Here is an 18,805-nt window from a genome sequence, read left to right as displayed (position 1 = left end):
CTCTGCTGTAGCCCCCTTCAGGTACTGAAAGGTGTTTTAAGGTCTCCCAGGAGCTTTACTCCAGGCTGAACAATCCCAGTTCTCTCAGCCCATCTTTGTAAGAGAGGTGCTCCAGCCTTTTGAGCATCTTCATGGTCTCCTCTGGACTTACTCCAACGGGTCCACATCTTTCTTGTGCTGGGGGCCCAAGAGCCAGACTCAGCACTTCTGGTGGGGTCTCATGAGGACAGAGTTGAGGGGGAGAATCACTTTCATTGACCTGCTGGCCACACCTCTTTTGACAGGTAGCTCTGAAATAAATTAATAAATTAATGGTAGTAGCATGAATTTTCCATGAAATATGCATAGCCCCTTGTCTCCACACACCTATTCATACGCTGTAAATTGGGGAAAAAACCCAAGGCCTAGGGAGTTTAAGTTAATGAGTCTATGATAGAGCTGGGATGAGACCCATTCCAAGACATCCTTTGCAGGGGTTAATTGCTTCCAGACAACAGGCCAGAAGCACTGTACAGCTGTTTCTGCCTCTTCTCTACCCTTTATTTTAGTGTTCCCTCAACAGCCATTTGATACCCAGCATTGCCAACCATCCTCATCCTCCCGTGTCTTCATCCTTTGCCCCTGACCGGCATGACTGCCCTCAATGAGCTGCAGGCATACGAGGAAGAAGAAGATTATGGTAATGATGAAAATGTAACTGTTCAGAGGGAACCATGGACCACTTGCCTTCAAAGGTTTGCACCCCAACCTGCAGTCTCATGGGTGAAGCAGCAGTGATGTCTTAGAAGAGTAACTCATTCTAAAACCAACTAAAAATAATTAGGGCATTGCAAGGTTCGGTCTGATGTTACATTGAACAAAACCTCAATTATCTGTTGACTTTTATGTTTAAAAGGAATTAATGTCCCAGCTGCCAAGAAGCCACTATCTGCTCTGCTTGGCAGTCCTGATCCTGCCTCTCCAACTTTAACTCCTTGTGTCCCTGTGTATTCAGACTCCATGGATTATTTAGGGCCCTGCACGCATGGCTGCTGTCCTGCTCCCTGCCATTTTATTAACCCACCATTTTTTTGCTCTGCCAAATCTTTGTTTCACTTTTCAGGAATGCCTGCTCAGTGGAGATCAGTATCTGGCTGTATGTGTGCTATCTGCCTTCTTGCACTTCATCCCACAAGAAAAGTTCCAGGTTATCTACAGTCACTGAGAGACATTTCAAGACAGAATTTCATTATTTACCTAGCAGATGCACTGTAGGTAATCTGTAGTTTTAAATTGGCTGTAACAATTATGCTAGTTAGAAAATGACATGAAAGTTCTCAGCTCAGTGTGGTTCAGATTAATTGCTGGAATAAAGAAATCCCACTGTTTTTGAAGGATGATAATGGTTTTACCTTTAAAGACACTCTCTCCTCTCTAGGGCCATGTTGGTGGGAAAGTTTTTTGGCGTGAGTGTAGTAGAGTTATTGTTCCATCCTGCCTTTTCTGGAACAGCTCTTCCTGTGGACAACTTATTTCAAAACAGGATTTCAGAGTGGAATAATTATAATCACTTTCTTTTAAATTAAATTTCACTGATGTAGGTGCAGCAGAGTAGATCTACCATGTAGGTGAAGCCTCGGTGTATGCTTGCAGCTCTCGCACTTCTAGGACCAAAATCTGTTTGGTTGGTTTTCTCACTGATTTCCTAAGCTGTTCGTACTCTTGATTCTTGCCAGGTTTTCCAAAATTAAGAAGGCCTTGCTCTGGCTAGATTGTCTTGCTCTTTAGTGTAAAATGTGTGATATTCAGTGATCCCAACGTTGTAGTCTTGACATTCTTCAGTGTGATGACTTTTGCCTAGCTACAAAATAATTTTTCTCTTTCTTTCTCACAAGAATAACATCAAGCTTTTGTCATTTGTTTTTGTTCTTCCTCTGTCTAGACAGGCTCTTTAGCTAAGTGGTGTGATTTTGTTTATCTCGAATTTCAACAACAGAGTCACATTTCCCTCCTCCCTCCCTCTTGTAAATAGGGTTTTGTTTACCACTGTCTGTTCTTTTGGTGACAAAAGCCACATACTGTCATTAGTTCACAAACGTTTAATTATGTTGCCTAGAGCAGATGGAAAACCACCCTCAGGACCTAGGGAGCAGGTCAGTAGAATCTGAAATCCTTCCATCTTTCTTTTATTTTGCAGCCTCCATATCCACTTCAACAGCTCTTTAGCACCAGGTTGAACAAGTGTGCAGTGTATTTACACTTCCATGTGTGACTCTTCCCTTATTTTATTAAATGACCTTATGGCTGAAGAACTGCCTTGTCACTTTAGTTTGATTTATCACAGCAGGAAGGCCCTTGATGGGTGAACTCCCAACAGGACTCGAATAGTCCCTGGAGGTGAGTAGCAGGTGGCCTGATGCTTTGCCGTGCGTGGCAGCTCTCGCCGTGGTTTCTTCTCTCTGAAGAAACTCATCAGCCCAGCTTGCTGTTCCTTACTTATCTGCCTATTCAAATATACCTTAATGGATTTAATTCAGGCTTCCAGCCTGGCAGCCCTTTGCTATCTTCTAGTCTTTGCCTTCATCTGGCAATCTGTTTACAAGCCTCAGCAGACCACACGGCTCAGTGTGGGCATTACGGGGTTTTCCTTTGAAAGGTCTGAGCATTAATATGTTTATAATATAAACAAACAAATAGAAAAACCCAGACAGATAGACAGCTTTAAATGTCATAGTGCAAATCAGCAAGCAGCAAGTCTTGATTTAAACTGACAATTTACACTTCTTTTCTCTCTATTCTTTTTAATTGTTTTTGTCGTGCTGCTTTTCATTCACAGGTAATATGTTGATTTACAAGGTAGAAATAGCCTTGCATTAAAGTTGGAATGTATTTTGATTAATCGATAGAACTATTATATAAGATATCTGACCTAATATATCTAGCCACGGATGATAAAAATTTGCTTTTCTTTTACATTTTGTGTCAGATAGGAAATGGTGAATGGAGCATTGGTATTGATGCTTGAGCATGATTCATTTTTCATGTCATCTCCATCAAGTTATACTTGGAATTTTATTAAAATACACAGGAAACTGCAATCTAAAATAGCAATGCTGAAAAATACAGGAGGAAAAAGCAGGCTTATTGCAACATATTTTGCATAAACTTGATTTATGAAATGATGAATCCATGAGCTTCCTCATCACTCACCTCTGGGCAGGGTGAGGTTTTAAACCTTGTTTTTCTGGGATAGTAGCAGGTGTGGAAAACCTCCTCCTGATATATGGGATTGTTAGCTTTATTGTAGCATGTCACAATGCAACCGCTGTTGGTGTGACACACTTTGGTACAAAATGAGGGCAAGGTGGCAAGGTGGGTGACTTCATTGTTTCCTGAACGTACACATTATCTTAATGCTCATCTGTGCATTAACCCCAGGTGTATAGAAGCTGAAGGGACCTCATGCATAGGTGGCACAGCACTAGCCATAATTAAGGCAGCTCCCTGAGAGAGAGAGGGAGATGGAGAAACCATCTGTCACAATCTGGTTTGTCGCACTGAAGAGGAGAGCACCCGGCCACATGAGCTATTTATCAGGGACCAGGTGTACTTTTTACCAGTCTGAAATATCAAACCACTCAGAGCTTGTAAAGTTTTCACGTTCCCAGGCACAGCATACATTAGTTTTAGGGAAGAACTCCAGTGTCCTTGAGAGCCTCTGTGCTCCACAGGTGTCCTCACTGTACATAGTGACTCCTGTTTCAACAGTACTGAGGTGAGCCCTGGACAGAATTTAGCATCCTTGCCTTAGGTTCTGCTTTCCCTGGAGCACAAAGACGAGTGGTTGTTTGTGCAGGAGCCATAGAACACTCCAGGAGATCTTGCAGTCTAAACCATTGGTGGGTCAATTCAGCTGGGTTTGCTGCAGTCTTGGATTGAAAGTAAATTTTTGTGAAGCAAGCTCTGAAATCGTGGGTTTGATCCAAATAGGTCAGAAGGGGAACACTAGTTTTTCCCTTTTTATTTTTTTCTTTCCAAACACTGCTCTGTTTGACAGCTTTGAAGAAACTGCTCATTAAACTGGTTGGTTTGCTGTATCCACTCTCTATCTGCAGAGAGCCCAGTGAGATTCCCAGCTTTTAGACATAAGAAGTCTGTTCCAAGGCCTTGGTGACAACTCTTCCTGGTTCCCTGGCTTGATTTCCCTTAAAATATCATCATCAAGCATGCTACTTGATCATTTATAAATTTATAGATTAAATCGTTTTTTCAAGGACTTTTATAATGAACAGTCTTTTTTTTTTTTTCTGTTGGGCAAGAATTCCCCCTTCCCACTTCTGGATTTACAGATGAAAAAAATTCAGTGTCCAAACTGTGAGGATTTCAAAGAGCTGGAAATGTCTGTGTCACAATTTCCACTGCAGCAGCGACTTGGCTCCTTTGCAGACAGAGCAGACGAGCACAGGGGGCCCCTAATGAATGCAGGATGATCCTGGTGAGCCCAAGCAGGGGGTCAGGTGCCAGGGATGCAAGGGGCAAGTGGCTGGGGTGACTTGGTGTCAGGATGCAAACTGGCTTAAGCAGGAAGCTGTGAAGAGCTGTAGCCGTGGCAAAGAGCCACGACCAAGGGCAGTGAGGCCTTTTCCAGCAAGGAAGGTGCTGAACCCGGGGGCCTGGCTTTAACAGAGCGTGAGTGGAAATGGTGGGGAGCAGCAGCATCCAAGCAGTTCCAAGTGCATGACAGCTGCTGGAGGCACACCACAGGCACGTGGATCCTTGCTGTGTGCTTTCTGGCACCTCCACTTCAGGGAAGCAGAGTTGCCTAAATCTGTCCATTCCTTAGTATGTAATTACATGTTGGACATATTACCACCATACTTTCTGATTTTCCCATTCTTGTCCCTCCCTGTCCACTCTTTCCTTCCTCTATCTACGGTATTTTTATTTCCTCCCCCCATTCATCCTTTCTCATATTTCCATTTCTTTGATTCTTTTACTTTCTTTTCTTTCTGCTTGATCTTTGTCCTTTCAAATGTATGCAAAGGATATAAAGGTATTTCCTCACATCTCTTCCAGCTGGACTTGGCGTGTTTGACTTTGCCTCATGAGTGGGAGTGTGGCCTAATCTGTGTAAAAAGGGAAAGTAATGTAGTCACTGCAAGCTGAGCAGCTTGAACACACAGGTGATCGATGGATCACTGGAGAACTTCCTTCCCTGTAACAGATGGCAAGAGGAACATGGCTTGTTTTACTAACTTGATTACATACAGTAATTATTAGAGTCTATTGGTGATTAGAGTTTTGTTGATAGAAGCTGTGGTTGGCTGGTGCCTTTGAAAATCAGCTTATTTATTTTGGTGTCTAAATATGGACTTGAAAATTTTGGCCAAGGCAATTTGCTCAAGGTCATAATCCTCACTCAGGGACAGAACTGGGAAGAGAGCCCAGATGTTTTCAGCTCTCCTTTCCTACTGATATTATGTACTGTCTCAGTAAAGCAGATGTTTATAGTTAGATTCACTAAAGTAGATATTTATATATTCAGGTTATATATCAGATTATGATAGAGTGAGTTGTCAGAATTAACCTGGGAGAAGTTAAGAGCAGGTCCAGTAAAGTGGCCCAGTTTCTGGAATGAGATGAACTCCAGGATGGAAGAAAGGGTCAGTGTTACATGGGAATGCCTAGGCAAAATATTCCTGCCTTCACAACATGGTGCACCTTTTCTTTTACACCCTGTCTGGGTCAGTTCCTGGGACTGTACAGCCACAGCTAAGAGAGCAGGTGCTGCATGCAGAACCCTGGCATGAGCAGACCTAAGGTTTAAGGCCAAATGTTCTGGGCAACAGCAAGCCAGGTTGATTGTAATTCCTTTACACTGTAGTTCCTGTGAAGATTAGAAGAGTTTCATACATCAATGTAAGATCTTGAACTTACTAATCAAATTATCATCGTGAGAGCATTTCTCAGAGGACATGAAATTGTTAAGGAATTGTTAAGGAGCCAGTTCCCATCCACTTAGGAAACAAGACAACTGTGTTCTGTTATTGCTGTGGTTTCTAGATCAGTTTCAAGGCAAGCCCAAGCAATAGTATATTTTCATGTCCTGTTATGAATCACAGCATTTTCTCATTCAGGACAGCAAGTGTTCAACAGTTTACCAGCCTGGGAACACAATGAAGAGCAGAGGTAAGCTTTCCTACCACAAGGGACTGAAAACAAATCAAACAGTGAAGCCTTCAAAGAGTTTTAAGAGCCCATTTTCTGGGTCTGCTTCACATGATGATTTTCAGATTCCTTCCATCAGATTTGCAGACACTGAACTTCCTTGCAAACATTGTTTTCATGTAGTCTGCCACCAAGGTGTTCCAACAGATCTGGTCAAAATGATCAAGTGTTTCAAATTAATTCTCAGGTTATCTATGTCTCTGCTCAAATTGTAGTAATTATTTCTAGTTTTGCTGTCACAGGGTAAAATACTCCTTGCTCTATTTTAGAGTCAAAGCAGAGAAAAGGGACTAAGCACCCAAGTTTTGCTCAATGGAAAATGGACTCTAAATTCCTTCTAGTACCTTTGAAAAATCTTCTCTACATGTATGATTTGTCAAAAGACTCTGAATTCTGAACTGGCAGCTGCTGAAGCCAAGAGCCATGCTGCATAGATAAAATAAATTTTAGTCACCATGTCTTTAGTTATTCGGCCTGGAAGGCTGACAGATGCCAGCTTCAAATGCATGGCATTTCCTGCAGAGTCACATGTCAAAGTCAAATTTAAGGTTCAGAAATGCATTTGGTTGCTATGTGGAAATGATGGCCATTCCTGGATTAATGGTTTTGAATAAGCAAATGGTAAGGTAAGAAAAGGAGAAAAAAACCCCCAAGCAACTGAAGTTTGTGTTTCACGCTTCTTCAAGTGACTTGGCCAAGTGTGGCTAAATTCCCTTTTAAAATCAAGTGACCATGGTGCATCTCCCAGGGTGCTGCAGTATGAATGCTAAAAGGATTAAAACTAGTCAGGTCACAGAGCTTTATTTTTTGCTCTTTTAAGGGATATGTTATATCTGAGATCTTACACTCCTTCTTTACACAGATATGAGTACATGGCAGGAAATTATATAATTTAACCTGCCTCATGAAGTAAAATACTTTTTTCTGTTCTGTTTTGGAGCCAAATACTCAAAAAATGGTGTTTTCTTCAGTTCTTTTCTGCTGAATACTTTTTAATTAAAGAGTAATAACATTAAAGAATGTTACAAATCAATACCACGATAATATAAATATGTAAATGAAAACAGCTTTGTTGTAGCTGCTTGAGTAGGAGCAGTCTATCCACACACCCTCCTTTCTGAACATTGCAGCACTATTTGAAAAGAAAATTAGGAGGCTATTTTGATATTTGTTGCTGTGCAATTCTCAAAGGTGTAACGAAGTACCCAATCCAGACAGAAGGGGAATGAATGAACAGGATAAATAATAAATCACCACTAATAGTAACCAGCTCACTAGATTTTAAAAATGAGTTAATGATTTGAAATTTTATTAACAGATCTAAAATCTTTTAAAATGCATTTCAAGAAAGCTGCAGGCCTTTAAGACCATTCTCCGAAGATGTGTCAGCACTCTGGAGACAAAGAAAAGCTTCCTGCAAAAAGTTCAGCGCAGTGTTTACAGCCAGGCAAGCCTGCCTCTTTCTGTTTAAAAAGAATGGACATTAAACATCAGAATGAGGGATTATAGTCTGATCCAGATCATAATTTCCAAGATTATTTTGTATCTCTTGAAACTCCTGCCTCTCCTGGAAGCCTCTCAGACATCTTGTCCCAGTATGAGCCCAGCTCACTCAGAGCTCAGACAGGCAGGCCCAGCGTTGTTGCTGGACCCATTCAGAACTCTACCTCAGCATCCTTTTGCTCACAGCCCTGGCGTGCTGTTAACACCAAGGACAAAAGCCATGTGCAAGTAATTATTTTTGAAATTGAATACATCTGAGTTCCATGGTGTAAAACCCACTGACATGCAATAGCCCCAAGGTCACTTCAGCAACAGATGTTACAGATGGAAAACAACCCTGTGAGTAGTTTAGCTCATTTTCCTGTTGTTGCAGGTATCTTTTTTGCCGATCAGTAGGTTTGCTAAGGCACTGCCCAATTGTGAATATCTCAGTGAAAACTAGCAGAAGTCTCTGGGCAGCTGCTCTTCACTCCATCTGATATACCAGATTAGAGAAGTCTAAACTATTTATCAATTTTGTCCTGTCATCTCTGTGCTTGTTATCACTTAATTTTGCCTTCTACAATCTTGCATTGGGTTTTGTAATTTTCTGTGCAAGTAACAGCCCTTTTTTAGAGGTTTTTTGCACTCCACTAACAAATTACTGTTTTGCACAACAGCTCATCATTTTTAGCATAAGAGGTTGCTTTTAGGTCCCATTCATCTTGGCCTTTCTTCCTTATTTTCAGCCTTTGGACAAAAAATATCTTCCAGCAAAGCTAGTAGTGAAAATTATTCAACTTGCATTAACACATACTTCATAATCTTTCTGCCTTTACAGCTTCTTCTGGTAATAGAAATAAATTACAGCTGCTAGAAAACAGTGTTATTCTTTCTCTATTTGAGCTGGGGGAAAGTGATTCATTTTCTCTTTTTCTTAGCAAAAGAGGACAGTCTGTTCAGTGAAGCAAAAGTTATTAGAGCTAAAATTAACAGGAGGAAGTACAATCCATAATTAAGCCAGGTTACTCACTGCCACAGATGCAATATGAATACTATTCCAACTGTATTTGCATGACAGGAAAACGGGGACATCACTCAGTTTTTGGAATTCCAATTGCCACACAAACTTGTCACAGAATCAGTAAGGGCTATGGGACATTGTTTAGGTGAGAAATGACCTCTAAGATAACCAAGTCCAACCATTAACCCAGCCCTGCCATGTCCATCACTAAACCATGTCCCTGAGTGCCACATATTGGTCACACACTGAGCCCTCACAGTGACATTCACTGGAGCACTTTGGTTACAGCCCAGCGTGGCAGCAGGGCAAGTCTCTCCTTGCAAGGGCAGGGGCAGCCTGGACAGCCTCTCTGAGCCTCACCAGCCCTGCCTAGCCCAGAGCTGGGCATCACTTGCATCATTAAGGCAGGAGCAGCATACTTTTAAAAAAAGCTGATAAACTTCTAGAGTGAAAATACAGTTGCAAGGAAAAAGCAGCACTTTAACTAGGCCGATAAATGGGCTCTGATTAGAAATTAAGTGGTGCTCCCACAGAATTCAGCTATTTCTCAGTAATTAGGACATTCCTTAATGAAGTGGACTGTGGTATAAAGCAAGCAATTTAGGGCTGTATGCTTATTTATCTGATTCAACTGCATTAGCTAAATGTCAATGTTTCTGCCAGCAGCCTATGCTGCAGCCATCAGAGTGGTGACGAGCCCTGCTTCCCCAGCTACAAAGAAGGAACAGACTGGGGCGATGGGGAGGAGACTGCTGAAGGCATAGAAAATGCTGTATTTAAACAGTTGTGTTTGCTTTTCTGTTAAAAAAAATATCTTGAAGATCTCCTTTCTGCCAGAACACAGGCACTTTGCAAACACTGCCAACACAAACCCTGCCAGCGGGCCAGCTGACATCAGCTGACCAAGGACATGAGGGGACTTTGGACATTTTATCCATTCCTCCTCAGACAGACAGCCTTTTGTCCTGGCCATCTGACCAAAACAAGTTCATGAGTAAAAGCAGAAGCTGCCTGTGGAAGACATGCTTATGTCAGTGCAATCTGAGATACACAGCAGCAGAAGTTACACAAACCCAGCTCAAGATCAAACCAGGTTTGCAGTATCTCTCTCAGATAAAATTTAGTTTAGTATACTGGATACACTGTGGGATAAATGCATAAGGAAACATTATCCCCACTGCTGCCTGGGGCTTCACCGCCAGCATTTGTGAGAAGAACCCAATAGGATGTGATCTTTCAGGTATTTCCATTGGAGATGGCCAGTTTGGTCTGGCCTATACTGGTGATGAGGAAAAACAGTCTCACGTCCCTGCCTAGATAAAATGAGCTGGACAATTTCTGTACAGCTCAAGCAGGTGATTGATTGGACCACAAAAGTTGCTACTGAAACTGGCTCCTCAGCAGGAGAATAAACACTAAGGACTGAGGCTGTGGTTGCAGCATCTTCGGAATGAGATCTGTGCGCTCAGGTCAGAGCAACCACGATTCCTCTCAGACGTGGGATATGAAGTTCTCTTTCCCAGAGTTGTGTTAGTCAGAGCTCACAACACAGATCTAGAAGCTGGAAGCAGGGGAGGGAATGCATGGGAGGCAGGTAAGTCAGGTGATACCTGATTGAGCACAAAGCCTTTTGGCACAAAAATTAACACGGCCAAATTTTTGGAACAAATCACAACCAGCAGAAAGATCAACACACTGCTTTGAGTGGCTCTGCCTGTTTTCAGTCTAGCCCTGGGAGACACCCAGATGTCTTGTTTTATCAGGCCTCACCTTCTGGAAACTTTCCCATGCCAGATACTTGCAGAGCAATCTGAGGCCATGGGGGCAAACTCCAGTGAGCTGTACTGGCCCCACAGAAGCCCTGGGCACTTCTATTCTGTCTTTGTACACTGAGCAAGCTATGCATGCTCTCCTATGAAAGCTGAGAGAGGTGGGGCTGTTCAGCCTGGAGAAGGGTAGAGCTCCTGGGAGACCTTAGGTCACCTTCCAGTACCTGAGGGGACTTACAAGGGAGCTGGAGAGGGACTTTTTACAAGGGCATGTAGTGACAGGAGAAGGGGGAATGGCTTCAAAGTGACAGAGAGAAGGTTTAGATTCCGTATTAGGAAGAATTTCTTTACTGCGAGGATGGTGAGGCACTGGAACAGGTTGCCCAGAGAAGTTGTGGATGCCCCATACCTGGAAGTGTTCAAGGCCAGGTTGAATAGGGCTTTGAGCAGGGTTTGGTGAGCTCCATGCTCTCTGTCTACAGCTGTGACTCAGGGCCAGTCCCTGCGGAGGAATAGAGGCCCCAGCACCAGCACAGGCCATGACAGCCAAGAAAGAAGCTAAAGATTCCTCCAAGAAATAACCTGAAGAAATCCCACTTAAAGGTGTGTGGCCTGGGTTTGCTGGTGGGAATATTCAGTTTGAAGCACTGTTGGGTGGCTGGTGGGTGCATGGGTGAGGCAGTGAGAGGGACATGCCTTCATGCATAGCCCACATTTTACATCCAATTTTGAAGCCTCTGACCCAGCTCTTCACATGACCAGCCTCTTCCTCAGTGTTTTGTTAGCTGTGTAAAACTTGGTGTGCTTGAGGCTGAAAAAGAATATGAAAGAGAACTTGTACCTGTATTCTTTTTGACCTGGCATGTTTATACCTGCTTCTTAACCACTCCTGTTTTTACTTCTACACTCCTAGATTCAGAAGGCCCTGACTTCAGGGAAAAACAGACCAAAATCTACATAGAGTTGTGCTCCCATCTCCATAGGACAAACATGTTGCACAAACATGGGCACTTCTTGGAACACACAGAAATTGTTGCCTTTCACATCACTCAAGCAAGGGCTGTTTGAATATGGGCCCAACTGTAATACAAAAGAGTTATGTCCATGGCAATTGAAATCTTGAAAAGCTAAATATTCAGACCCTCAATATTGCAAATACATTTCAAACATTCTTGTTTCCCAGGATAATAGCTACATAATTAGGGTAAGCCTTTCACACTTTCTCTTTGATCCCACTGGATTTATCTACCAAAAATCATTGCACAGATGTGCCCAGCAAATGTCCTACAGAACTGCTTGTAACAAAATTAAAAGCTTAAATAGAGAGATTTTCTCTCCACTAAGTACTGGCTTTTATTAAAACTGGGAGTTGCTCATACTCCATTCCTTGCAGCCTCTTTGAATCCTCTGTTTGATGTTTCAAAAGTGCCATGCAGGTTCTAATACACATTACACAGAAAGAGCTATTATAAAATTCCCGACTTTTTCTTGTTTGCACGACAAAGGGGGAATGGCAAATCCTCCAATTGGACCAGATAATCAGTCTCCTGTGAAAAGCCTGCAATACACATCCTCTGTTTTCTTCTTAGCTGAGCTTCAACTGTGTTTGGTCAATAATTTTATTTCAGGTGTGAAGGCCATAAATCACCTTCCAATACACATTGGACAGTGGAGAGTCCTGGTGGATTTGGCATCAGCCACAGGAGAAATCACATCCGGATACAGGAAAGCTGGGTGCTGCTGCAGAAATCAGGCATTTTCATTTCACATTGTCATGGTCTATTGAAGAACACTCACTGCAGAGTAGGACCACTCTCTGGAGCAAAGACTAATTGGATGGATAAATAACTACGGGATTATGTCTTCTGATATAAGAGAGAGAGCATTACAAATCCATGGACTGCAGTTTTATCCAGGTGATCATATAAACACAGCAAATTCCCTGCTGGAACTGAGCTGGCCAACACTTAGAGAGCCCATCTGCAGAAAACTTTGTCAGACACCTGAACATTGCTCAGGTGCAGTTTCCAAGCCTCTGACACACTCATTGTATAACCAGTTCTTTTGCCCCAGCCCCTGGGAATCAGTAATGTGCCATTTGGTTGGGGAGACAGTCCTGAGGGAAGAGCTGGGTGTATGAAGCTTTCATAAATGGCTGAGGGGTCAAAAAGATTTCAGGAAAAAACCTTCTCTCTTATTCACAAGAGCAAGAGTGTTTGACATGAGCAGAGGTTGAAGCAGTGAAGTGAATATTTTTCACTGCTGTTTGTGTCTTGGGAATGGGTGTATTTTGAATTGATATACAAATGCATGTCTAAAACTCATCTCCAGAGAAAGATGCTACACAAAGTGCAGGATTAAAGAATGTACTGCCTTGGGCCATGCACAAGGTGTTGCTTTGTAGTCTGTTCCATTTTCATCTTAAAACTCAGTTTAGCTAAATAAAGTGCCCTTTTAACATCTGACAGCGGCTTTATTATGTTTAAGGAGACAAGTTTCTTAAGAGGTTGTAAAGACAAAGTGAGCAGTAACAGAAGTGTTGAGTGGGACTCTTTCAGACGCCTTTATTGCCTTCCCCTGAGTACAAACCAGGCTGCCTCCCTCGGCTGACACTGGTTTCAACGAGGGATGAGCCACAACGGAGTGATTTTGTACAAGTTCATTACATGGCATCCTCCAGCCAGACGGTCCTCAGGACACACCATTCAGCCTGGGCACTGGATGAAGCTGGACCAATTTCAAATCATTTACAGAGACATATAAAATCCAAAGGGCCTTTGATGCTGAAGACATTTGTATGTAGGCTCAGGCATGTGGCTGCTGGAGAGGATGAGAATCTGCCCCAAGTGCTGTGCTCCTTCATGCTTTTATCAATCACATTTTATGTCTTCAATTCTCCTGGGATTGGTGCCAGAAATAGATTTCCACATCTTGTGCCAGCAAAGGCCAGGGAAGAAAAGGGTGTAAGTTTCGAGTTTAAATGTTACAAGGTAAACATCCAGCCTTCCCCACCCCAGCCTTCAGGTCAGCTTCACTCTCCAGAGCCAGCACCCTATCGTGGCTGTTAATAGCATTCAAAATACTGCTACTCTTCATCCATGTTGGGGAAGAGTGCAGTGGTTTCCCATGTTCACTGAGAAGTGATCTGCCTTTACATAAAGCCTTCCTCTTTTAAGCATTATTATTTTGAAACCCACAGGAATCCATAAAGAGGGATGGGACATTTTTCTAAAATGTCACACCCGTACATCTTCCACCTTCTATGATTCAGAAGCAGCATAAAAGGCCATAAATCATTCAACTGCTGTGATTCACTGCCCTGATTCATACACTTGATACAAATACTCAGAGATCAAAGTGGAACCTAACACCCCCACCAAAGATTTAAATGATTTTTCAGTGCTTGCCATAAAGACGGACTTCCAGCTAAAGCTAAAGCTTCTCCTGATTGATATTGGCTGTTTTAGGTACAAGTTCTCTGCAGTAAAGATTGATGCATCCTTTAAGAATCATATGGCATAGTACATTAAGCAATGTATTCTGCAGGTGTGCCACCTCCCTAGCGAGGCTGAACAGGGAACACTGATTGCTCAGGGGGCTTCTGGGCAAATATTTACAGGGAATTAAAAAACAATGGAAATTTCTTCCCCATGGAGGAATCTGAGAGCTCCTAAACCTTCTTGTATTAACTTTGCAGTGGATGAAGGTGTTAAACTGGCATGTGTCTACCAACAGGGGAGTGATCCTTTTAAGTCCTTTGCTTCGTCCCCACTTGTGAAATTTGTTGTGCCAGTGGGACGAGGCTGGCTATAAAACCCCGGCACTGGGGACCTCCATCCAGCTCGGGCAGCCTGCCAGCACATCTCTGCCGAGAGCAGCCCCAGGGAGATCCCCCCCTTCATCTCTGCCGGGCAGGGAACTGCTTCGCTGACAGAGGAGGATGAACCTGAGGTGTGCCGGGATGCTCTTCATGCTCTGCCTCGTCCTCACGGTCCAAGCCTTTACCCAGGAAGGGTTCAAGGAGGTGGTGCTGAAGCAGCTGGGGCTGTCTGAGGTCCCTAAACTTCATAAGAGAGACTTGGTGGATCTGGTTATCCCAGAGCACGTCAAGAACAAGTACATGTCCATGCTGAAGCGCCAGAGGGTGAAGCGCCGAGCTCTGCCGAGCCTGGCTGGCATCCTCAGGGCGATCCCGGGACACACAGGTAACGTTTCTTCTACTGGGAGCATCCCAAGCATCCTGCTGCCGCCAGGGAAGTCTGCCAGGACTCTGCTGGCCGGCCGCAGGATGGGCAAAGGCAAACCCCCGGGGGGAAGGGGGAATGAGGGTCGGGTTTGGCTCCAAAGCTCAGCTGGGCAGAAGAGGTGCATGCAACAGCATCTCAAAGATTAACAAGCACTCTTCGCACCTGGAGAGGGGGTCCCGCAGTCCTTCCGAAGGGCAGGATGCTGCTGGAGCTTGATAGAAGCCTGGAAGGAGTCTGGGCAGGTGGGGGGGGGGGGAGGGGGGGGGGAAGGGCAGGCCATACAGGTTTTGGGTCAAATCTACAGCAAGTCCTCTAATAGGAATCACACCCGTTGGAGGATGTTCCACTCTCTCTCATCTCTTCTTTGTTTAGATTTTTATTTTAACAGGAAAAATTATCAGGGAGGAAAATAGCCACACAGACACAATGGTGGCTGTACAAGGGCGCTTAGAGCTTATTTTGCTTTCAAAGGACATACACAGGACCCTTGCCAGAAAATGAAAATACTTTTCCATTCCAAGTGGTGCTGTTGCTTGCTTTCATGCCCAGCACTGACAAAGAGATGCACACCTTTTCAGGTCTGCTCAGTTTGGGGTCATATTGTGTCGGAGATCTCATTCTTCCAGGTTGCAGAGACTCAGACATAAGAGAAGAATTAGAGCATTTGCAAGACACTGATTCAAGTATGCATTAGAAAAGATGTGTTTAGTGGCTGTCTCTGCCACTAGGGCTCGACTGGGAGCATGGAAGGAGAGTGTTGTGATGATAATTGTGCACAAAATGTGGGGGCTTTGCTCAGCAGGATGGCAGTGACAGGCCATCTTTTCTGTCCCCAACTGCACAGGTATGACAGGAGAAGTCCTCTACTCCGACACAATCACGCGCCAGAAGCTGATGTTTGACATGGAGGGCAGAATACCTAAAAACAGCGAAGTCACAATGGCTGAACTGAAACTCTTCCAAAAGCCTCTGGACAGAGCAAACCTGCCTGCCAAGCAGTCTCACAGGCCCGTCTCCAACGCCAGAGTCAGCGTGTACTGGGTGCACGATGGTACCAACAGGACCTCCCTGATAGATTCCAGGTAAGAAAGAGGCCTCTGCTGGAGGCAGGACTCTAGTTACAGAGTTTGGATCCTCTGAGGTGCATTTGGGTATCGTGGTTGTGCCTCAGCTCAGTCTGATGGGGTTGCATCTGTGCAACCAGGTTGTATGGCCTCTAAACCCAGAATGAGCTTGTTAGAGCAGATATTATGCTAAAGTGGCAATATATGATGATTCTTTGAAATAATGTATGAAATGATGCCATGTACTGCTACATCTTCCCCTCTAAAATCCCCCACCTGGTTCAATTCTCTGTCACTAACTCAAGTGGGTTACCGGCTGCTGGTATTCTTTCCACTGGCCATTTCATTATATGGTTTAAATAAGTAAATTATGCAAAAGGCATCTGATTCTGTAGCCATGAGCTCTGTGGAATTTTCACAACCCTTAAAGGCAGAATGAGGCATGAAACCCATTTCCTGGGTGGGTAGAAACTTATGGCCCTACTGCAGCTCAGACAGGAGCAGGTGGGAGCTCAGGCTGTTCACCAGGCTGTTGTCATCAATACTGAGGCTGCACATGATCCTGCACCGCCTAGTTTTTTGTATGAGCTTGTAGAGAGGGTTTTTTCCGGCCCTTCAGTGTCTGCTTCTCTCTGAGGTGGCAGTTAACTGCTGTGGGTGCTTGCCCAGAGCAAAAATGATCATGTAATCAAGGCATGTGACAATCTACAGGAAGTAAAATATTCTGCTGCAATAACAGAGCTGCGAGCCCGGGATTTATCTGATGGGCTTTTCTGAAGCCAAGCCCTTGTCACACAGGCTGGTTCCTATATATGAGTCGGGCTGGAAGAGCTTTGATGTGACCCAGGCCGTGCATTACTGGCTGCGAAACAAGAGGCGGGAGCCGATGTTCCTGGAGGTGTGGATCGAAGGGGAAAGGGTGGGCAGCTACGCCTCGGAAATGGCCAAAGCCGTGCGCTTCACCTCACAGGACCCCAAGGATAAAGCCCTAGGCAAGCCTGAGCTGGTGCTTTACACCCTCAACTTGGATGACTATGGGTATGTATGAAGCCTAAATCTGTATTGACTCTGGTGTAATTTTGCCCCTGAATTATTGGGGGAGGGGAAACTCTTACCTTCACAAGTGTTTACCAGCTGTGAATGGAGGAGTTAGAAAATTGCTGCTTAGTCACACCTCTTGTCTTCCCGTATCTGTTGTCTGAATGCTCATACAAACCCTGAGCACGGCCCAGATTTCACATCTCAGAGCCCACCTGTGCTATTAGCAGCAGGGATTATTTCTCCCGCTTCCCAGTTTCCAGTTACAGCACCCATTCCTGTTTCTCCCTTGGCGTCCAGGAGCCCTGGGGACTGCAGGGAGGAGGCGCTGATGGGGAAATCCACCTGCTGCCGGCAGAAACATTACATCAGCTTCCGCGAGCTGTCCTGGGCGCAGCACTGGATCCTGGAGCCGGCGGGGTTCCAGGCGTACCGCTGCTCCGGGAGCTGCCTGCAGCCGCCCCGCGCCCTGCGCCGCCTCGGCTCCGGGCAGCGCTCCTGCGCCGCGGCCGGGAGCTCCGCGCTGCCCATCATCTACCTCGTCAAGAGGGGCAACAGCACCGAGATTGAGGCGGCCGAGTTCCCCAACATGATCGTGGAGAGATGCAGCTGTGTCACGGACGGCGTGGCGCTGGTGTGACAAATGGGCGGCCTGGGGGGTCACCCACTCCCCGCAGCCCTGCCAAGAGCCACCCCGGCACCCGGCCCCCATCCCCGGGGCCAGTGGTGAAGGCCCTGGGGGGTTCCTGCCTGCAAGGGTCAGCAGCAGCTGGGGCTGGGGCTCCCCTGCGCCCTGCTGCCCTGCAGAGAGGGTGCACTTAGAGGCACTGTCCGTGTAGATGGGCTCAGAGGGGCGTGCATTTCACATACGTGAGGGGTACCTAAGGAGCCTAGTGCTTCTCGGGGCTCCCTCCATGACAGCTGAATTTCACTGAATTTATTTCAGTCGCCACCCTGGAGTATTGCAAACAGCTCCAGGCAAAAGAAGAGCGCCCATCACCAGGTGAAGAACAAATGCATGGGCTCAGCTGTTCATTCCTAGGCTGCTGGGTTTGGTCCTTGTCTATCCAAGCCACGTTTATGGTGAGCTGGAGAGCAGAAGCACTTGTATATGTATATAATACATGTATATAATACACACACACGTGCATACATGTACAGAGTATATGAATATATGTGTGTATTGTCTACATACTGGATGCATACATATTGACTATATACACATATGTATGTACATAAAATATTGCCTAGAGCTCAAAGGAACAGACGTATCGAATGCACATATACATATCTGCATGTAAATATAACATTATCTGAAATTCAAAGGATTATATTTTTGGCCCCACAGGCTTAACACAGTTTTAGGCAGGATTTAGAGTCCTGGAATCAACGGGAACATTAGGACTTAGTTTTGCTTGTATGAATAATAATTTGTTTTTCTGATTCTGTATTACAGTTATTTCAGTTTTGGGATATTTTTGAAGTTGTGTGTGCTGTCAAAATCAAGAAAACAATAAAATACAAGTGTTAAAGTAGCTGTGTGTTTGCTTATATTTATTCTTAGATCTGAAAGTGGAGGGGAAAAGATCTGTCCTACTTCTGAGAGTATCCAATGCCCAGCTCCTATAAACATACGCACAGTAGAAGCTCTTCCCAGCTACCTGTGTGATCCCACCTGCTCCTGGTGAAGCTTATCTGCTCCCCCAGGGCCAGGGACTGGGCTGAATCAGCAGGCAGAGCAGAGCCTAAACTGCCAGCGCCTCATCCTGAGCTTAAGACAACACTGCCGAGTTTAAGACAACACTTTCTTAAGCAGAAAACCTAGAATCTTATCTGCCAGCAGGAGGTGATGCTCTCCTCGTGAGCTGCAGCGGTGACAGAACAGGGGTCAGCTGCAGCTGTAGTGCAGAAAGGGAGGAGCTGCCCCCCCGCCCCCTTCGTCCCCTGGTGAAGCGTTTTAACCCTGACCCTTCC

At 44.8% G+C, this 18,805-nt stretch overlaps 1 protein-coding gene across 6 annotated transcripts; it reads left to right on the top strand.

The window, feature by feature from the left end:
• Window positions 1–1,960: 1,960 nt before the first annotated feature.
• On the top strand, window positions 1,961–18,366 carry LOC116441431 (left-right determination factor 2-like). 6 transcript variants are annotated; one of them, XM_032103311.1, is made up of 6 exons: window positions 1,961–2,132; window positions 10,965–11,085; window positions 12,111–14,687; window positions 15,574–15,811; window positions 16,592–16,831; window positions 17,132–18,366. In XM_032103311.1, the coding sequence occupies exons 3-6, from the start codon at window positions 14,423–14,425 to the stop codon at window positions 17,469–17,471; spliced, it is 1,083 nt and encodes a 360-aa protein (XP_031959202.1). In that variant the 5' UTR covers window positions 1,961–2,132; window positions 10,965–11,085; window positions 12,111–14,422; the 3' UTR covers window positions 17,472–18,366. The 6 variants fall into 6 exon arrangements, with proteins under 6 accessions (XP_031959202.1, XP_031959205.1, XP_031959200.1 ...); XM_032103312.1 differs by lacking the exon at window positions 1,961–2,132 and adding an exon at window positions 2,161–2,376; XM_032103314.1 differs by lacking the exon at window positions 10,965–11,085 and having other exon boundaries at window positions 12,111–12,398.
• The last annotated feature ends 439 nt before the right edge of the window (window positions 18,367–18,805 follow it).

Source organism: Corvus moneduloides, chromosome 3 (genome assembly GCF_009650955.1).
Source record: "Corvus moneduloides isolate bCorMon1 chromosome 3, bCorMon1.pri, whole genome shotgun sequence".
Classification (NCBI taxonomy): domain Eukaryota; kingdom Metazoa; phylum Chordata; class Aves; order Passeriformes; family Corvidae; genus Corvus; species Corvus moneduloides.
This window is presented reverse-complemented; position numbering and strand designations above follow the sequence as displayed.